This window comes from Heliconius melpomene, chromosome 8, assembly GCF_056956725.1.
Source record: "Heliconius melpomene rosina isolate 202511_hmr_F chromosome 8, ASM5695672v1, whole genome shotgun sequence".
In the NCBI taxonomy this organism is placed as follows: domain Eukaryota; kingdom Metazoa; phylum Arthropoda; class Insecta; order Lepidoptera; family Nymphalidae; genus Heliconius; species Heliconius melpomene.
In genome coordinates this window covers 3,399,284-3,418,994 of record NC_140396.1, presented here as the reverse complement: position 1 = coordinate 3,418,994, position 19,711 = coordinate 3,399,284, and the positions used below count along the sequence as shown (strand labels likewise).

General features: G+C 33.2%; 1 protein-coding gene across 1 annotated transcript; it reads left to right on the top strand.

Annotated features, from left to right (window-relative positions):
- Positions 1–2,302: 2,302 nt before the first annotated feature.
- On the top strand, positions 2,303–5,292 carry fkh (fork head box protein). The gene has a single exon (XM_085189469.1). The coding sequence runs from the start codon at positions 2,367–2,369 to the stop codon at positions 3,423–3,425; it is 1,059 nt and encodes a 352-aa protein (XP_085045595.1). The 5' UTR covers positions 2,303–2,366; the 3' UTR covers positions 3,426–5,292.
- The last annotated feature ends 14,419 nt before the right edge of the window (positions 5,293–19,711 follow it).

The window sequence follows — 19,711 nt, the reverse complement described above, 5'->3', positions numbered from 1 at the left end:
ATTGTGATAAAATACTCATATAGAGATACTTGTGGGCCGCGGGATGAACATAGGATACTTTTTTTCTCATATTTGTAATATTTTCGATATATACCAATATATTAAAATACTTATTAATTTGACATGCTATTTATTCCGCCATGTTAATAACAACCGTCGGTATGCGACCGTTGCTAAGCAACGATTTGCAAAGTTTGTTGTTAGAAAACGTCACCCAAAATGAGCTTGCTTAACGCATCTCTCTATTGAAAACAGAAAATAATTTCATAAATATATTTAATAAATATTCGTATAGTTCAAGCGGGCGTAGCCGCGTACGGGTCCACTAGTATATAAATAAAGTGGCTGTAACATACCGACAGACATATGACAAATATATAAAAGTTCCTTTTTACACCATTCGGTTACTGATTCCTAAAATGGATTTTTATTCATGAAAAATTAAAGGAGTTAGGTTTAATTCTCAGTATTTTATTTCTAATAACATAAACATTTTGGTGTCATCGATTTTTTATATTTGTGGGTATTTCAGTTTTTGCTACTGTAAAGAAAAAAAGGAAACATACTTCTATTCTTGGGTGATAATGGTTATATACATAGAATTAATAATATATAATTAATTATTTTATCTAATTATTATTAATAGCATCTGATATCTGAGACTATCCTGGCGCAGGGGTACGAGTGCGATTGTAAACACGACAGTTGTGGGTTCGATTCCCAATCAGGGCAATGAAATATTACAGCTCTACGTGAAACGGAAGTGTCTTAATGGGAGGTTTCTTAACACTAGGTTCCTAGGTTCCCTCTACCTACCCTGCTATGTGCGTTCACAGCGTTAACCTACAAAAACAACTTATTTACCCAATATTGTTTTCATGCAGTAATCACCTTGTTTACAAAACAACAGACAGTCTAATGTGTTGTTTTTACAAACATAATGTTAGTCGTTAGGCTTATTATAATGCTACCCATTTGTTTAATTTATTTGTTGATATTATCCTTTTAATAATAAAAAATATCTAATATTATATAATTAGGAACTAAAGCAAAATTATTATTGAACCGTATTCTTTAGCTCTCCTTTCTGTCTGCCTTCCCAGATAGGAATAAAGCGTGAAGATAGTTGAAGTTAAACAATTGGATAAAGTAATGTAACTAAAGTGTATCTATGTTTAAATTGTGACATAGAAATGAAATATTTATTTAAATTTACATTTCTATTTCTTCGCTCTGGTGTCGAGGCAAAGCGCGGCGTTGAGTTACGCCATTCAACACTCAATGCCTCCAGAATTTGGCGGAAAATGGGAAACAGAGTGACTATGATTAGGTTCCTTCTGCCTATCCTACTGTGAGCGGGAATCTATATTATTTATTTACTAAACTATATGTTTATTTATAATACTACTCGAAATCGATTAAGTTATAGAATGATATCTTTACATTACTTATCTATTATGACATTTAAATAATATAAACTAATCTATTTCGTGTTATATTTTAGTTTCCTCACCCGCCGGTAAAAAAAAGCTTTGCGCTACTTACTAACTTGGTTTAGCGTTATTCTAAAAAAATATATGAATACTAAAATAAACCACATCCTTTAAATATTTTTTACTTCAATCTTGTCTGTAGAGAATCTTATTTCATTATTTTTGATTCCATATCAAGATTGGATGCATATTTATATTGGATTTTATGAAATATGTATGGTTATTTTGTTTTTGCCTTCTAATGTAAAGCTATAAGAACGAAAGGCACAAAACGTAAGTACTTATTATTCCTTATAAAAGTATTAGAATAAAATATAAGAACATTTTTCATGCAATAAGGCTTAATTATCACAAGTGTATTCTGAAAATATAGAAACAATATGTTAGTATTTTATAAGGTAGAGTCGTTTTGTTTTAATATACTCGTATAAATATACACTGAACACAAAGACTAGGTTTTAATCAGACCTAATTGGGTACACCCAATAAGTGATAGAGTAAGAGGCCGACAGCGTGACACCCAGCGCGCGCCGACACCAGCACGCGGGCGACGGCCAAAGCTCCACACTACTATACATTCCCGCTAACGCACTTGTGATTATTCCATGTTTTTATCTTTCCGCGCTCCGCTGCGGTACTATTAGCGGACGCGGTGCGAGGGGTGAGGGTGGGCGGCGGGGGGATTGCGCGCGCCGGCGGGCGGGCCGCGGGGGGCATGCGCGCGCTGGCGGGCGGGCCGCACGAGGCTCCGCCCCGGCGCGGCGCTCATGGCCGGCGTGGAGGGGCGCGCGGGCCCCTGGCTTCTATTTACTCTTTCAATCAGTGCGAGTGTTTGCCCCTGGCCGGCGTGCACGCGCGGGTGATGCGCTAGCCATGATCTCGCAGAAGCTGTCGTACGGCGACGTGCCGACGTCCGCGTCGCTGTCCTCGCTGTCGCCGGGCCTGGCGCCCCCTTACGTCAACGGGATGGGCTGCATGCCGACGCAGCCTTATCCGAACCTGTACACCAACAACATGGTCGCGGGCGGCTCCTGCATGGGCTCGCCGGGCGTCGGGTACTCGCCGCCCAGCACCATGGCGTCCTGCATGGGCGGCGGCGGCGCGGTGCCTTACGGCACGCTGCCCCGCGAGCAGGAAGCCGCCTCGCCGACCTCGGCGCTGCAGCGCGCCCGCAACGACAAGACCTACCGCCGCTCCTACACGCACGCGAAGCCGCCGTACTCCTACATATCACTGATCACTATGGCCATTCAGAACAACCCATCGCGAATGCTCACTCTCTCGGAGATCTATCAGTTCATCATGGACCTATTTCCGTTCTACAGACAGAACCAGCAGCGCTGGCAGAATTCTATTCGACATTCGCTTTCCTTTAACGATTGCTTTGTCAAAGTACCTCGGACGCCCGACAAGCCTGGTAAGGGATCATTCTGGACTCTGCATCCTGATAGCGGAAATATGTTTGAAAACGGCTGCTTCCTGCGACGACAGAAACGATTCAAAGATGAAAAGAAGGAAACTATTCGGCAAGCTCAAAAAGCAGCTCAAACTCACGGACATCACGGTGGACATGACAAACGAGAACACGGCCATGAGAAGTCTGGCGGAGGCGCGGGCTCCGGCGAGGAGAAGGAGATGCGCGATGAGTTGCTGGCGCAGCTGCACGCGGCGCCAGAGCTGTGTCTGCCGGAGCACACGCCGCTCGCGCTGGAGCACTACGCGCAGCTGAAACAAGAGCCTACAGGGTACGCCCCAGCGCCGCACCCGTTCAGCATCACGCGGCTGCTGCCGGGCGCTGACACCAAGTCCGACCTGAAGATGTACGACGTGAACTATGGCTACGGCCATGCGCCGGTGGACAACTATTACCAGTCTCCGCTGTACCACCACGCGCACGCGCACGCGCACGCACACGCGCAGCCGCCCTTGTGACAGTACCCGCTGGCGTAGGCTCCTTGGCCGCGCCGTGGGTGACTCCGCCGCCACCGACCAGCCCCCGTCTCCAACTCGGACTCATGTGAGCGTGATTTGTGTTCTTGTGATATAAACGGCGACAGTCGTCGCTCGGGGCACATAAATTATTTGTGTACATATTTTCGATTTTAAGAGTCGTTGTGCGCAATTTAGTAGGTAGTTGTTCGATGCACGAGTGGCGCGCTCCGAGCGGCGGCAAACTTAGGCCTAACCCGGTCTGTGGGACTCGCGCGAGGTGCCCTCCTGACTCCTCTGAACTATTTGTAGCACAGTCGTATACCAAATCTAATTAGAATTACGATCGGAATACTCGGTTTTAACAATATTTAGGGCCGTTCACTTTCCGTAATACCGTAAGCTAATAAAGCTATATAAAGCTATATAGCGTGGTTTTTTCAATGAACAATGATATCTAAACTTTTCCGCCCAAAACAATAAGCACATATCACATAATGCTTGAAATAATCGCGGCGATAATGCGATCAATACGATTCCCTTATCTCTGTTATCTATCGATGCTTTGAGAAATTGATTTTTAGCGCGTTGAAATCTTTTGTAGAAACTTTCGATTGACAGTTGTTTTATCTACGAATGTGACAGATTTCATGTAAAAAATTGCAAGAAAAACTAATTATTAATAATGTGAAACGAATTATCATTAATTTACGCTGTTAGTTTAAAAAAATATTGAAAGTTATTATTATTATTAAATGTAAATATAAATATTTAATATTAGATTTATTTGAAAACAGTGTTATAATATACCTCTTTTAGTTAATATGCAGAGAGAACAATTTAACGGATTTTGTAAATATTTATTTAAAAGATTTGGTATAAGAGTGCGCGCGGCAACCATATCGTTGAATGAACAGTGCAATGTTTGTGTAACAAATGTGTATAAAATAAAATTTATTGATTTATAATATACTTAGATAGGAAAACGGAATTACTGTCCTACGACCATCGCATTTAGGAGTGTAGATAAAACATGTATATATAGATTAAAATAAAATAAAATAAAATATATAATAACTTCTAAATAATGGTGTTTGGTGTAATTGGGTACCTATCTCGCTTCTGCACATTCCATTCGAATATTATATTTATATGCAAGTTTCAATTTAGCATTTCTATTATTAATATTAATATTATTTTAAATGAGACAAACGTACGCACGTTCCGCTATAACTAGCAAACTTACGTTGTACCACGATTATTGCAATAGAACACGTATGAAATTTCGATATTACAGAGTTGTTCAAAGTTGCTAAATTTTATGTTATATAAGACCAAATGAAGAAAAATACGTAGATTTTTTTAACACGTATTTATAATACTTTTGGTTGGTGACGACGATCGCCTTGACTGTCGTGTTCCAGTCCAGCCTTGCTATTTGACCTTTAAAAGTGACAATTTAAGATGACACCGTACTACTAGCGGCCCAGACGCGGCTTCGCCCGCTTAATCTTATTGTTTTATTATAGTCAAATTATACATTTTTACATAAATTATTATATTATAGTGAAATAATACGAAATCTTTACAAAAATTATAGTCTTTGTGGTATTTTAATTCCGTTTTGTAGTTTTCGCGTGAAATTGAAACACATATACACACAAAAATTATGATATTAGCAGGATGGTTATTTTAAACCTTACTTACTTTAAATATTTTTAGCGTACGTTTGTCGAATGCTTCTTTAACTTATATGCTAAATTAATTCTTGTAGTTATAAATAAATATTATGTATTTTTCGAATCTAGATAGGTAACTTGTAATATCATCTGTTAGTTCCAGAGTTAATAAAATTAAGTTTACAAAAATATTTGATGTTTTTATTGCTATAGCCCCGCAGCCAGAGGAGGGCTGTCTGAATTTAAACATATTCTAACTAAAACCTTTTAAATTGATATTTTTAATTAAAACCTAAATTTAATCTATTGTTTAAATTTCACTCAATTAACAAAGCTTATTAAGCTGATATAATTTCTTTAACAAAAAACACATTTAACTATTATAATAAAAGATAATCTCTACAATTTTTTTTGGCAATTTGTATACATTCACACAATAAAACAATAAACTTAACGCCACTCCATTCAAAGCCATAAAAATTCCCATGGCAAGCCCATTCAGGGGTTTCATACAAAATTATAATTTTAACACTTACTTCCGGTCAACACAAGGTACGGCCCGGGTACCTGTCGGCGCTAGTACCTTTTGTGCATAAAATGAATAAAAACACTTATCGAACACTTTTACTATCGTTTATTTTCACTTTTGTCGGCATTGCGTAAGGTAAATAAATGTTTCTGGCTAGAATGACATTCGTAAAGCAATAAAGTAACAAAAGGGTTAACACGTGTTAGTTAGTGTTAATTTGTTGAAACTTGTAAAGGAAACCTGGCTGCGAAACTAGTGCTAATAAGCCGCAATGTCGTAGGGAAGGTCCTTTTGACGGTTGTTTTTGATATTATATTTGTTTTTCATTATATTTCTCTATTATCTACATACAAGAATAGATTTAATTGATGTTTAAGTATTTGCTCGATTTTTTAAAAGTAAAATATCTAGATACACTTTTTTAAACTATGATATTCTTGTTTCTATGAATTTCGCAAGTTTTCATCAAAAATATAAGGTAAGTTACGTATCTTTATGTTATGTTTCTTTTAGTTATTAGATAACTCTTAAGTTAAAATTATTTTGGTTTTACGAAATTTTATGATATGAAAGAAGATAGTTATTTATACATTCTTTTTCTTTATAGGTATTTCATATACTCCATTGAAGACTTTTAGCCTATGCAATACTTCTTTATATTAGATAGAGTCACAGTTGACTGGTTTCGCTATATAGAAAAATATTATAATTGAAGTTATGTTATTACTTTAGAATTGCTTGAAGTATGCCTTCGAGTACAATATTCTCTGTGAATAAGAAGACGTGCTAATGAAATATTAATTAGATATCAAAGTTCAATACACTTTGTTTTGTTAGTAGGTACGAAATTTTTTAGTTTTTTGAGTATTTTATGTAATTTTTAATAATGACACAATACAATTTGAAACCTTAGTCACGCAGATGAACCGCTCTTGACTACAAAACGTGAAGGTTGTGAGTTCGATATCCATCAGGGAGTATTTTTTTATTTTCGCTTCAATCAATTCGCAATGTCACAAAAATCCAACGAAAATTGGCAAACGGAGTGTCTTACCACTAGCTTGGGCGTGCTTGGTATTCTGCCTAACCTGCTATATGGGAAAAAGCATGATATTTTTTTAATTACCCATATAATCATTTTTTTTATCTATCAAAAAAAATACCAATTATACTCACATCTAATAAATTTCATTATAGTTCTATTATAAAAGCAAAAAAAAAACCATAAATTTTTTCTTTTTCTCATATTAATGTATAGATTATCACCTACAAATAAAATTGTTTAGTTTCAAGTAAGATGATCCCAAAGCAAGGTGGTAGACCACGCGGGTGGTTTACTGCCTTCATAAAACTGACCACTCACTGTCGATTTCTATGAAGAATGAATGACTCGACTTCATCTTCTTTTACTCACGTCATTGTAGTTTTATAATCTGTTTGTTTTTATAATGTTTTAACACTAAAAATAGTTGTTTTTGGTTAGTTTTTTAATTCCTTTATTGGTATTTTAATTGCATTCATATGTAGGTACTATGCGAAAGTGTGATCATTTTTATACCATTTTTTTCATCCTAGTATTATAAAATGAACTATTATAATAAAAAAACAGCTTCACATATTTTCCTACTTAGCAGGGAGTGAATCCATTAATAAAACGATCCGTTTGCCATTTTCTAAACAAATTTCAAGTCATTGTGCGTAGAGTAGCGGCACTGAAAAAAATTTAACAAAAATATTCCTATAAAGTACTGATATGTGGTTCTTAGGCTCTAGAATTTGATGAAAAATGAGGAACGGAGTGTCTCAACACTAGGTTCCCTCTGCTTACCTTGCAGTGTGCTTGATACAGTCAATTGTAGCTGTAGGTACCATTATACGAGTTAGGTTCTATTTTAAATATATTTGTTTAACAATAACGCGTGGGCGTTGATGAAATGAAATTTTTATTTATTTATTTAATATGTCACTTGTTAAAGACTGGCTACCGGGCTTGGTCCAAACACTTTTACAACCATTCAAAAAAACAAGTATAGACAGCCTTGTATATGTAAGTAATATAAAATTTCTATATTAAAGCCTCTATCACGAATTAATAAGAACTAATACTGTATGGGAAGCCCTTTTCGAATATCCTATGCATATCGCATAGAGTTAGAGTTTTTTATTGTGGACCTCTTGATGGTCAGTTTTGTATTTTATTTTTTAATATCAGTCTTCGTGTGATATTATGTCAGCACTTAGTAAAAATGAATCTCTTTGTTAGTGGTAACGGTAGAGAGGTTTAAGTGTTGTCAGTATGTACGATTACATGGTAAAAATATTTTTTTATTTTATAAAGAACGCTTAGTAAAATAGTGTGATAGCATCCTATGAGAAGGCAGAAATTTTATACCTTTTTTTTTAGCTTGTATTCCGCATAGGTTAGGCGGAGGGAACCTGAGAAAATTCGTTAGAAACGATCCCCATATTCCGTCAAATTTTGAAGGCATTACGTGATTGAAGAAGGCATTGAGAAAATGAAAATATTAATTCAATTTCCACGAGTAAGAATCGAACCAACTCTTATCGCGTTGACACAGTTGCACAGTGACTGGGCTCTATTTTTTATATAAACTATAAATATGTTATTTTGTTTATTTTCTAGTATTGTATAATAGTTTTAGCTGTAATAATATAAATGATTATTTATTTATATAAGAGTAGTGTGTATTGCGAATGAGTTCTAAATATAGATATGACACCGTTGTAATAAATCTTAACACACTATAAAGCCCGTCGATGTAAAAATATCTTATATATTATAATCAATCTCATTTCAACAATAATTTAAAATTACGTGACAATGTGCGGTGTTGAGTTCCGTGACTGAGGTTGCAATGTCTCAAATTCAATAATAATCAGCTGATCCAGCATAGCAGGATAGGCAGAGGGAACTTAGCGTTAAGACATTCCGTTCCCCTCTTTCCGCCGAATTCTGGAGGCATTGCTGAGTGAGTGCCGCGCTTATCCTCGACACTAGAGCGAAGAAACTAAAATATTCCATTCCCTCAAGCGGGGATCGAACCCACAACCAGTTATGTTTACAGGCACACTTCGTGCACCTGCGCCACGACTGGCCTCTGAGAACGAATATCTTTAAGGAAGGTTCTTTCTGCTTACCCTAAAGCATACAAAAATATATATAAAAAGTATATTATATCTATAACTATATATGTATATCATAAAAAAGAAAACGGAGAAATATTTCTTACTGTACTTACTGACATTCTGTATTTCGAAGTTCATTCTAAAATATTTATTAATCTTTCTTTCCTCATATGATTGCTCATCTTGCCTTCAAATCTCTTGGAACTGGTTTCTATGTGATTGCATAACGTACTTTGGCAAATTATAAACCTATTACTTCACCATATCAGCTGTCATCAGTTTATTTAATGATCGCAAATATATGCAATATACTTTTATTTACATTTTTGATAGCTTTAAATGCCTATTTTCTTATTGATTTTTTTATTTAGTTTCGTATTTTAGATTTATTTAATTATAACGATGGCGTTAGATTCCGTTACTAAATTGTAATTGGTGGTGGGGGCGACCTCGGTCTATTGACGTCAATTTTTAGTTTTTTGAAGCCTACTTTTCATAAGAATATCAACAAAATATTTGCTCACCTAAAGTTTAAGCTTTACAACATTGACAAATACATGATCAAATACAACATTGACGTTAAACATATTCCTACGTAAGAACGATAGAGCCTTAAAAAACAGATTAAAAAAATGAATTTTATTAAATTCTAATTCAATTATTATTTTAAAGTAACTTAATATTTTATGCAGATTTAATTATCGCATGATTTTGAAATTACATTATTAGATAATGAAAAAAATATATTTATTTTTTATATCGTTCCACTCTTTATCTCTTCATCGAAGTTATTAGATGAGCAAAACAAAAATCTTAAGAATAAATACTTGTTTAATATAATTTATTATTAACCTAACTATATGTGGAGTTTCTTAGAAGTACCAGTTCTTTGTATTTAAGAATATAGAATCGTTATTTTCTTTATAAGCTTATATTTTAAAAGCAATGTCTCCAAAATTCCTCATGAAAGAGGGCAACGGAGTGCTTTAATACTAGGTTCCCTTTGTGTAATTATATTCTTACACATTTATATATTTGAATCCATATAACGTTAGCAGAGAGGTGTTTCACATAGGTGTTAAACATATTAACTGGAAGGGTGCAGGAACCTTTTTAGCTTGTTGGCGTTATCGTATGTTTGCCTTCGGTATGAGTTTGTTGCTCTTCTCGGAAATATGTAAAGTGCTAACAACTTTTGAGATAAATCTTTCTTAGATTTTCAAAACAAGTTTTTATCTTCTTGATGTTAAAATATGTTGGAAAAGCTTAAAATTATTTAAAATTAGTCAATAGAAATAATAGTTATAGGTATTTCATAGAAAAATAATCATTACAAACTTATATTTGTAGTTATTTTCATATAAAATGTATGCAAATCGTCGCAAACTTAACGTTGTCAAATTATAAGTTTCCGTTGACCTAAAAAATTGGTACGGAATCCTCGGTAGGCGAATCCGACTCGCACGTAACCAGTATTTATTAAAGCTTAAACTGAAAAACAGTAGTTAGAATAATTTAAATTACACAATGGCGTCACTGGTAGACAATATTTGCTGTAAAGTATTTTATTGCATTGATTATTTGATAACAGTTCTAACAGTTCCAAGAATAAAATAAGCTGAATTATAAATTTAATGTTGTAAATTCAAAGAAGAATATACCTAATGGTATTTATTTTTGAGTCCATAATTTCCTTTTTTTTTTTACACAAATTTGTCGCATCAGGAATCGAACCCAGAACTACAATACACTAACTCTAACCAAATGCATCGTATAGCTTTCAGTATGTTTTATGCATTTTTTTTGTATTTGCGATTCATAACTGATTTAATAATTTATTTGGTCAATTTGAATCTTATATATTGAGTGAAATATTTTTAAACCTAGTATATGTACACTACACGTGTAGAACTAAATTCTTGTATAATATGATGATGAAACTATGAAAATGTGATTAAAGTTTTTATTCTTGTAAAACACCGTTTTTTATGAAATTATAATTAGAGGCGAGCGGCCCAGCGTTAAGTTTCGCCAGTCAACACGCCATGCCTGCAGAAATCGAAACATTATATATATTTAAATAAAATTGTATTTTAAATAAACATAAAATATTATATATCAAATTGTAAACACATCCTATATCCTCACATCTGGTCAGCCCCAACTTAAGTACTTACACTTAAGTCTAAGCTTAGAATTTTTGAGATTACCTCCCTAATATCAATTTTCGTGAGTGAAATCTCTCTATATCGGGCGAGTGGCGACATATAAAATTGAAAACTATTTGTAGAGCAAACACCATCCATCACCGGCCGGCACTTAGCCGTATTGGAATGGAGCCGGCCTCGACCAGCCCTTTATTTTACATATTTTTGTGAATTCAAGAAATCACCGAATTGAAAATCCTATAAAAAACTATTAGTTTTGTCTTTACTTTTAAAAATATATTATGATAAAATATTATATTAGATACTACTTCCTATATTATATTTAAGACGATTTTTATACTGAGAATTTACTTAATTGTATATTTATAGTGTCTATTTTCCCTCAAAAAGTAACATATTGATAGCTTGTATTTACAAAAACTTTATGAGAGCCAATTTTCAAAACTATAATAAAAACGGCACAGGTACACAAGCGTGTGACTGTAAACGCGGTGACTGTGGGTTCGATTCCTACTTGGGGGAAGGAAATATTTAATATTTGCATTTCCTTGCTCTGATAACGAAGCATGGGGTGGCGTTAAATTCCCTCACTCAACACGAATATATCTACAATTTAGAAAAAAAGAGGAGAACCTACGTATACTTCGATAATTCTGTCTATAAATAAACAAACATATTTAAAACTAAATACAACTATATTTTATATAAATACCTATATATAAATTTTATATTTTCTTATCTAAGTCATACGTCATTTTGATTTATGATGATTTACCCGACGGGAAACTTTCAGGGCAGGATAAATTGCTTCTGTTTCATAGAAGGTGAGTAGCATCCATAACTCGACTATACTACAAATATAGCCTTAGATTGAAGGCTTAGTTTTTTTTTATTTTAGTTTATATAGTAATAATATTTTTAAAGTAAAAAATAAAGTAAACTAAAGTATTTTTACTATGGCTATTAGTTTTTAAATTTTAGTATGTCGTTTATATTTTTTTATTTTAGCTTCATGTTTTGTTTTCCTTATATAGGAAGTGTGAAGTGAAAGGGATTGTGTATACACTGATATCTCTATATGGGAGAAGTGGAGGATAGAGTGTTCGTTCACTAGGTACCTATAACCTCGCCCCATGTATTACTACGAGTATGTGTTCGAAATAGGCATGAAATAAAAAAATAAAATAATATTACTAATAAATATTATTACTAGTATTACTTATTCAGCTTTTAAATATAGTCTTAAAAGTAACTTTTTTTCTTTATTTTATAGAAAAATAGTCTCACTTTCTATTCTATTTGGAATGATTTTAGTGTGTGTCCAATAAATGTCATAAATATATATTTAATCATATGATCAGGCTCATTTATCTTACTAATATTATAAATGTAAAAATTTCTGAGAATGAATGTTTGTTCTACATAAACGCAAAAACTACTCAACGAATTTAGATGAAATTTTATAACATAAAATTCCTTACATACTAGAATAACATATAGGCTACAAATTAGGTAAAGATTTAAAAAAGGGATATAATATAATAAGCGGGCGAAGCCGCGTGCGTTGCTAGTATATATATAAGCCAATTCGATTATTGGAATTGATTATAATCAAATGCATAGTTGCATTTTGTTTACAGTGCAGTTTTAACCATCTCAGTTAAGTGGTAACTTAAGAGTGAGTGCGAGAGGGAGGCGGAGGGAGGCCGAGGGAGTGCGTTGACCGAATTGAATTGCAGCCATCTTGTATTTTTAATTACTCATAGACACAGCAAGTTGTCTTTTTAAGTCTTAAATTTTTTTAAAACAAATAAAAATATAATTATGAAAGGTGCTATTTTGTTACGATTTTGTAAAAATGTGTTTTTTATGTACTTAAAAAATCTTTAATTTTTTGTTTTGGAGGCAATCTCTTTATATATAAGTGTTCTCGAGCAGAATATGGAGAGAATTTAACAGTATATTTTTTCATTCAAAAATATTTATATGCTATACATTGCATGCTATAAATTATTTTTAAAAAATATATTCTTTTTGGTTGGTTTTTTATTCGTTACTTAAAGTAATATCTAAAATAACAATACTAAATTAGCATTATATTAAAAAATCTAATTATAATTGCAAACCTATACAAACACAACTTACATACCAATACAAACCTTTAAAAGTCATTCATAGTACAGCTCTTCGAATGAGTATAACCGAACGATGTCTAACCGATGTTAAGCAACTAATAAACAGGGCAAAGACAAGAGTAACCAAATGTTTCCAATGAAGGTAACTATTTGAAAACATTTGAACTGCTAAATAATCAGCTTCTCACTGTATCTCGCATACATCAGGATTGACAAAGGGTTGTGCACCTAGTGATAGGACACTCCGTTCACGACTACACTCCAACATTTTTCCAGATATTGCGTATTCAGTGGCAAGCAACGTCTGGCTTTTGCCTTGGAGCCAGAGTGAAGAAATAAAAATATTAATAAATAATAATTAAGTTCCTCGATTGGATATCGAACCTGCAACCGTCGCATTACACATCCTTGCACCACGACGACCTTAATTCGAATTGATACTTGGCAGTTCCATGATAAGCCTGTACCCAGATCCTTATCAGAGGTGATTGGTGACAATTAAAACATTAATTTAGGCATCTATACAAACTACCGCAACCAATATTTGCCATATTGATTATTGTTTATTAAACTAATACTCAAAATGTATCGAATCATCAAAACAAAGCTTATTCATTCACATACAAACATTAGAATTTGTATTGATAACGTACAATGCTGTTTTAGTAGTGTTTAGTTAGATATTTTTGTTGGTAGTCATCGATGGATCAATTTAGCTGATATTATTATACTAATTATATATATAACAGGTGACAGTAAAGGCGACTGGTTGTGGATTCGATCTCCATTCGAGGAAGTGAAATATTTCATATTTTCATTTCTTCGCTCTAGTGTCGAAGCCAGGAACGGCGTTGAGTTTCACTATTCAACATGCAGTGCCTTTAAGGTTCGGCAGAAACTGAAAAACTAAAGTCTCGTAATAGAAACGGAGTATCTTAACACTATGTTCCCAAGTACTCTCTGCTTTCTTGACTATAAAAAAATTACAATATTATTACTAGAGTACTCGACTCGTGCAATACACAGGACAAGGCGACGTTGAAAATATGACATTTCCAAAGTCATCCTAATCGTTCAAGGTCCCAAATCGAACACACTATTTGCTCTCGTAGATACGAGTACGTCTAACGTCTACACGTCGCGTCGTCGCAATTTTCCACCAACAATAGGGTAACAATCATTTGGAAGTAACTTTTGAGGTGTGTTTAGATATTTTTGTGTTTATATTAGTTTTTTTTTTATATTAAATGCCATGAAAACTTTTAAAATTTAATAAATTTCTTAATTTTCTTATAGTGTAGGGGAAATTTGTTATGGACGTTGTAGTTAAGGATTTTCTCGAAGATGACTACATTATCTTCAAAAACGAATTGCTTCTACAATTTTTATTTGTATACAAAATGCAATAAATAAACGAATCAAAAATTGACTTCGAAAATTGTTTTATTTATTAGGGACTTTCGTACCAAAACAACTTTTTATTTAAATATCCAAAACGTGTAGTAATAGTGTTTAACTTTTATTTCCCTATATACATACCTGATAGATATCTCTTCACTTATCCTACTGATATCTATAATGAGATAACATTATAGATATATTTGTTTAAATGAAATTTTTGTACAGTAGTTAAATAATGAAATTTACCGACATGAATGAATTGAGGCCGTAGTGGCGCAGCGGCAAAAAGGTGTAACTGTAACGCGACGGTTGTGAGTTCGATCACCACTCTTAATATTTTCATTTATTTCGCTCTGGCTTCGCTCGTCGGAAAGTGGGGAACAGAATGACTTAACACTAGTTCCCGTTCGTGTATGCAGGATAGAGCGTGAAACTGAAAAAAAAAGAAAATATTAAAGAGATGGACTGCCTAGTTGAGGCGCGTTCACTTTTTATCGTCTTACGTACCTAGTATTTGCTCATTGCCGTATCGCGGGGTCAGTATCGATTCTCGACGTTATCGAATAGTCGATATTTTTGTTTGAACAGTGCCATCAATGAGAGGCTCGAGTGTCTTGCGTATTTAAGGAATAACTTGCTAGATAATACAGTATTACACTTATATCGATATTTTGTTTTATCTATTAGACACTGATTGTTATTTGATGCGTTTCAGTGTGTTTTTTATACATATAAAAAAAACGTTTGCGTATGATTCAACATTTTTGTTGATAAATTATAGGACTATATAATTATAGGATATAGGTTTCATATTCTAGTTGTTTAAAATATTCATATTTTAAAAAGAATAGAATAATTCATGGCTAGAACCCACAAGAATCAACTTAAATATAAATAAAAAAGAGAGAGAAAAATAAAATCAGTCTTTGTCACCATACAATGTAGGTAAATTAGACAGGTAAAGATAATATGTAATTTATATTTTGAGTATTCACGATGAGAGCTTTATTTGTGTTTGTATCTGAATGTTTGTACTATTAATACCTAAAGCATATTACGCTGTGCAGTATTCACCTGCATTCCCGTATCTATATTTGTTTATGTATAATAATAGAGTTTCGTAAATGTATGCTTCAGTATATGTACATTTCTATACTTTTATACATACTAATATTGAAAAGGTAGGAACAACTACTAGTTAAAAAAAAAAACTAAATGTAGATAGGAATGTAATATTATCGATAAATGTAATACATTTATCGATAATATTACATTACGCTATTCCTTTTAATGTAGCCCACAGAACTTGTGATCAGAGTTACCTTCAGCACTTAAAAGATTGCTTGTGACATTCGCTACTCTTAGTTATTTCCCTTAGATCACGCAGAAGAAATACAGGTATAAACTAGTATTATTTAAAACATTTTCTAATCTCATTTAAAATTGTAAATTACAATACAATGTAAGAATTTCCTATTTCAAAATCTAATTAAAATATAAAATATCAAATTTAGTGCTGTAAAACGTAAATCTAGGTTACTAACATAAAAAAAATTAAAAGATTATCAATAGCATATCCAGAACCCGAACCTGCATACACAACAAAAACGACATAACGTAACTAATTAACATAAGAGTAACCCAACAACGGTTAGAACAAGCCTCCCTAATCTCCGAGAAACGTTTATCTTCCCACAATCAACCACTCAAACACATTTGGGCTATGTAATAAAATACTAAACGCAATATAAAGCGATCGCATTAGCTAAAGGAGCCATTATTAAAAAGTATCGAATTCCCCGACGCGACCGGCCAATCGTATATTCGGCGACGGCGGTCGACCAATCGCAGCTGGTTTTACTTTTTTTTTAGATCGAGTTAATGGATTGTTCTTCTTTTGATTTATATATTTATTTGTTTTTTTGTTATCCTTATTTTTTTGTTTTTATGGTCACATTGATTTGTTGTTTTTTTTTTATTTGTTTGTTTATCATTTAATATTAATTATATTATAGGTATTATACGTATGATTAAGAATTAAAAGATCGCAATTGGCGTTTCTTGGAAAGGTTTTGGCGGTGGGGAACGGAAAGTCTTAACTAGGTTCCCTCTGCCTACACGTACGTGTACGGGATACAGCATAAAGGTGATTTTTTTAAATTAATTTTCAAAAACCGGCTAAAACAACGTGAAAATAGCTTTTATAACTTATAGATAAATAATAAATTTCCAAAAAATCCAACGAAATTTCGTATTTTCTTTGAGGATCCAACACATAATTGCATCCTTAACAACTTGGTATAACTTAGCGTGCCGTTACACTGTTAACTGTTATCAAATACAAACAAGAACTAGATGCGATAAACGATTTCGTCACTTTACAACCTTCTTTATAATAATTTAAATTAATTTGCGTATTATTTTACAATGGGTTATAATTGAATGTATTATAACCATAAAAAATTAAACTGGTGTAATATATGTAATTAAATCAAAACGAAAATTAGAAATGAACATACTTACACGCGGACACCTCACTATTATTATTTCTTACTATTTTTAGATAATAAGAACTAGAATTAGATTTTTTTTTAGAATTTTTTAAAATAGAATGAAATACAAATATTAATCACTACATATTCCTACTATACTGCAATATATTTGAGACCGTCGTGCCGCAGTGGCACAAGTGTGTATGTGAGAATAAATAGTTTAATATTTTCATTTCCTCTCTAGTGAGTAATGGAAGTGAACGGAGTATGTTAACACTAAGTTCCCAAGTTTCCTCTGTCCACCCTGCTATGTATAACATATACTATATCGATGCTTTTTAGGATTGCGATAGAATTTCTTTTTTCTTATTTTCACGCAATCTTCTATAACCTATAGAAATGGCAGAGAACCATGATGAGCCGTTAGCCGAAAGTCAACAGTAACAGTGCGTTTAGAAAAAATATATGTCAATGTATGTATGTTTTATACATTAATGGCATATATAAAGTTTTACATATAATTTAATTCCTATATTCAAAAACTCTAAAACCAGCATTCTTCAAAGACAACTTAGTGCTAAAACACTCGTAAATATCAATTCATATCCAGCACTCTATATCTTTGTCCACCCCAGCTAAAGGAGGCATGCGCAATGGACACAGTCAATACTAGGTGGTGCGTGGGGGACGCGCCGTACGCTGAAAATATTCTTCATTGTGAACCTGAGAGTCGTCGTTTATTTACACCTGCAGATATGATGCACTTAAAGGAACCTAATGGGAAACATTATTCGTAATATATAATTTTTTTTGTATATAAAGAAAATTATCGTTTTTAAGTCTGAAAATGAAAATATTATTGAAATATTTATATGTCGCACTTGTGTGTATAGTTATGCTAGTTATTTATTTATTTTTTAGAAATTACATTATTTTACCTATACCTAGATAAGATTTGTGTACATTTTACAGCAGTTGTGGGTTCGATTCTCATGCAAGCTAAAATGTATAATAATTATGTTATTTTATAAACACCTACATATTATTGTCTATTTAACTAATTAAAAAAGCAGGGCAAATAAAGATTAGGATAAGTCATTAAGAAGCTAAGAGGTAGAAGCTAAGAGTACTTTATTAATCTATATTTTTTTAGCTTCACGCTGTATACCGGATGTAAAAGGGTAGGCAGAGGAATCCTAGTGCTGAGACACTCCGTTCTCCACTTTCTACTACTTTTTCGAGATATTGCTTCGTTACCAGAGCGAAGAAATGACAATACTAAATATTTAACATCCTCCAGTGGGAATCGAACACATAAGCTATCGCGTATATTTAAAGATAATTATTAACTTTAAACGTTTAATTTTAGTCTCCTCAACTGACAATGTGAACTAATAATACTCTATCATATCAAAAGTTTTTAGGCTTCAAGTATTCTTGCCGACGGGCCTTCAGCTCATAGATTATGCAAACTACCACTTGATGATAGAAAGCTGTCATAGACTTGGGATAAAAGCTCTTACTCTTTTTATATTATAAAATTAATCTTTAGAATAGAGTATTTTATTAGTACTTTTCTATGTTTTTTACTATAAAAATCGCTGTTCGCTTATTATTTTTTTGTCTTCATTCTTTGTCTCTTATAGTAGTAGGATAGACAGAGTGAATGTAGTGTCAAGACACTCTGTCACGACTTTTCGCCTGAGTTGTACCGAGTAGGGCTACAATGATGGCCCACGATCAACTTTACGATTGCACATCGTTGCTACAGTAATTTTGATTTTTCATAGAAAATTGTTTTAATTTTATTAAAATAATACAAAAGCTGGATTTGAATCACCTTTTTAGCATACGTATAGGTACGGGATTCAACTTCCCCATGAGGCAAAGTTATTTTAAAATCTCTAATATTATTACATATTTTAACCCATACTTCTCCCTCATCGCATCGATCTAGGTCTATTTTAATATATCGCCTATTATGCCTTTGCTAATAAAATACCAGAACAATTGATTGTAAATAAGTTTTTAATATCATATTTAAAAGTTGGGGGAGCTTTTCCAGTCTTACTTTGACTGGTAAGTTTAATCTTAGCATTGCGGATTATGAAAAAAGACTGATGGTAAAAGCTGCTATAAAAGTGCCATAATGACTTTTACAACCACAAATATTATTTCATAGATTACAGTAATAGTTTTTATTAAGATTGGTTTGTATTTTGATAATATTATATAAAAATTTTATGACAGCGACGCCCAAATATATATAGGGTGAAAATATCAACTAATGAACATAATGACTGATTTCGTTGTTTTCTAACGATAGCGTATCTATTAATATGTTAATGTATTTACATTCTATATTACAAGTCAAATAGAGATAATTACAAAAATTTAGAAAAGTACAGCGGATTCCATTTTTTAAATGAACAATGTTGTTATTAAGAAAAAAATTGGTTTGTACACTTTTTGTAAAGCTATTTAGTCATCTGCCTTTAGCCTTTTCTCTCGGATCAAATCTAGACGAGCTGAAGATTTAGATGCATAGTCCATCACGCTTAGGCAGACAAGCTCTTCTTCTTATGGATTCACCCTGTATAGGATATATATAGGATATAGCTGGGTAGGCCGGCGAGACTTAGTGTTAAAACACTCTGTACCTCACTCTTTTCCTTTGAGACAATCCCTCGAATAGGAATCGAATCCACAGTTCTGTGTCACTGTACAACGGCGACACA

What these genes read in the sequence shown, in the direction of transcription:
- fkh (XM_085189469.1), top strand. Translation starts at nt 2,367, where the DNA reads ATGATCTCGCAGAAGCTGTCGTACGGCGACGTGCCGACGTCCGCGTCG.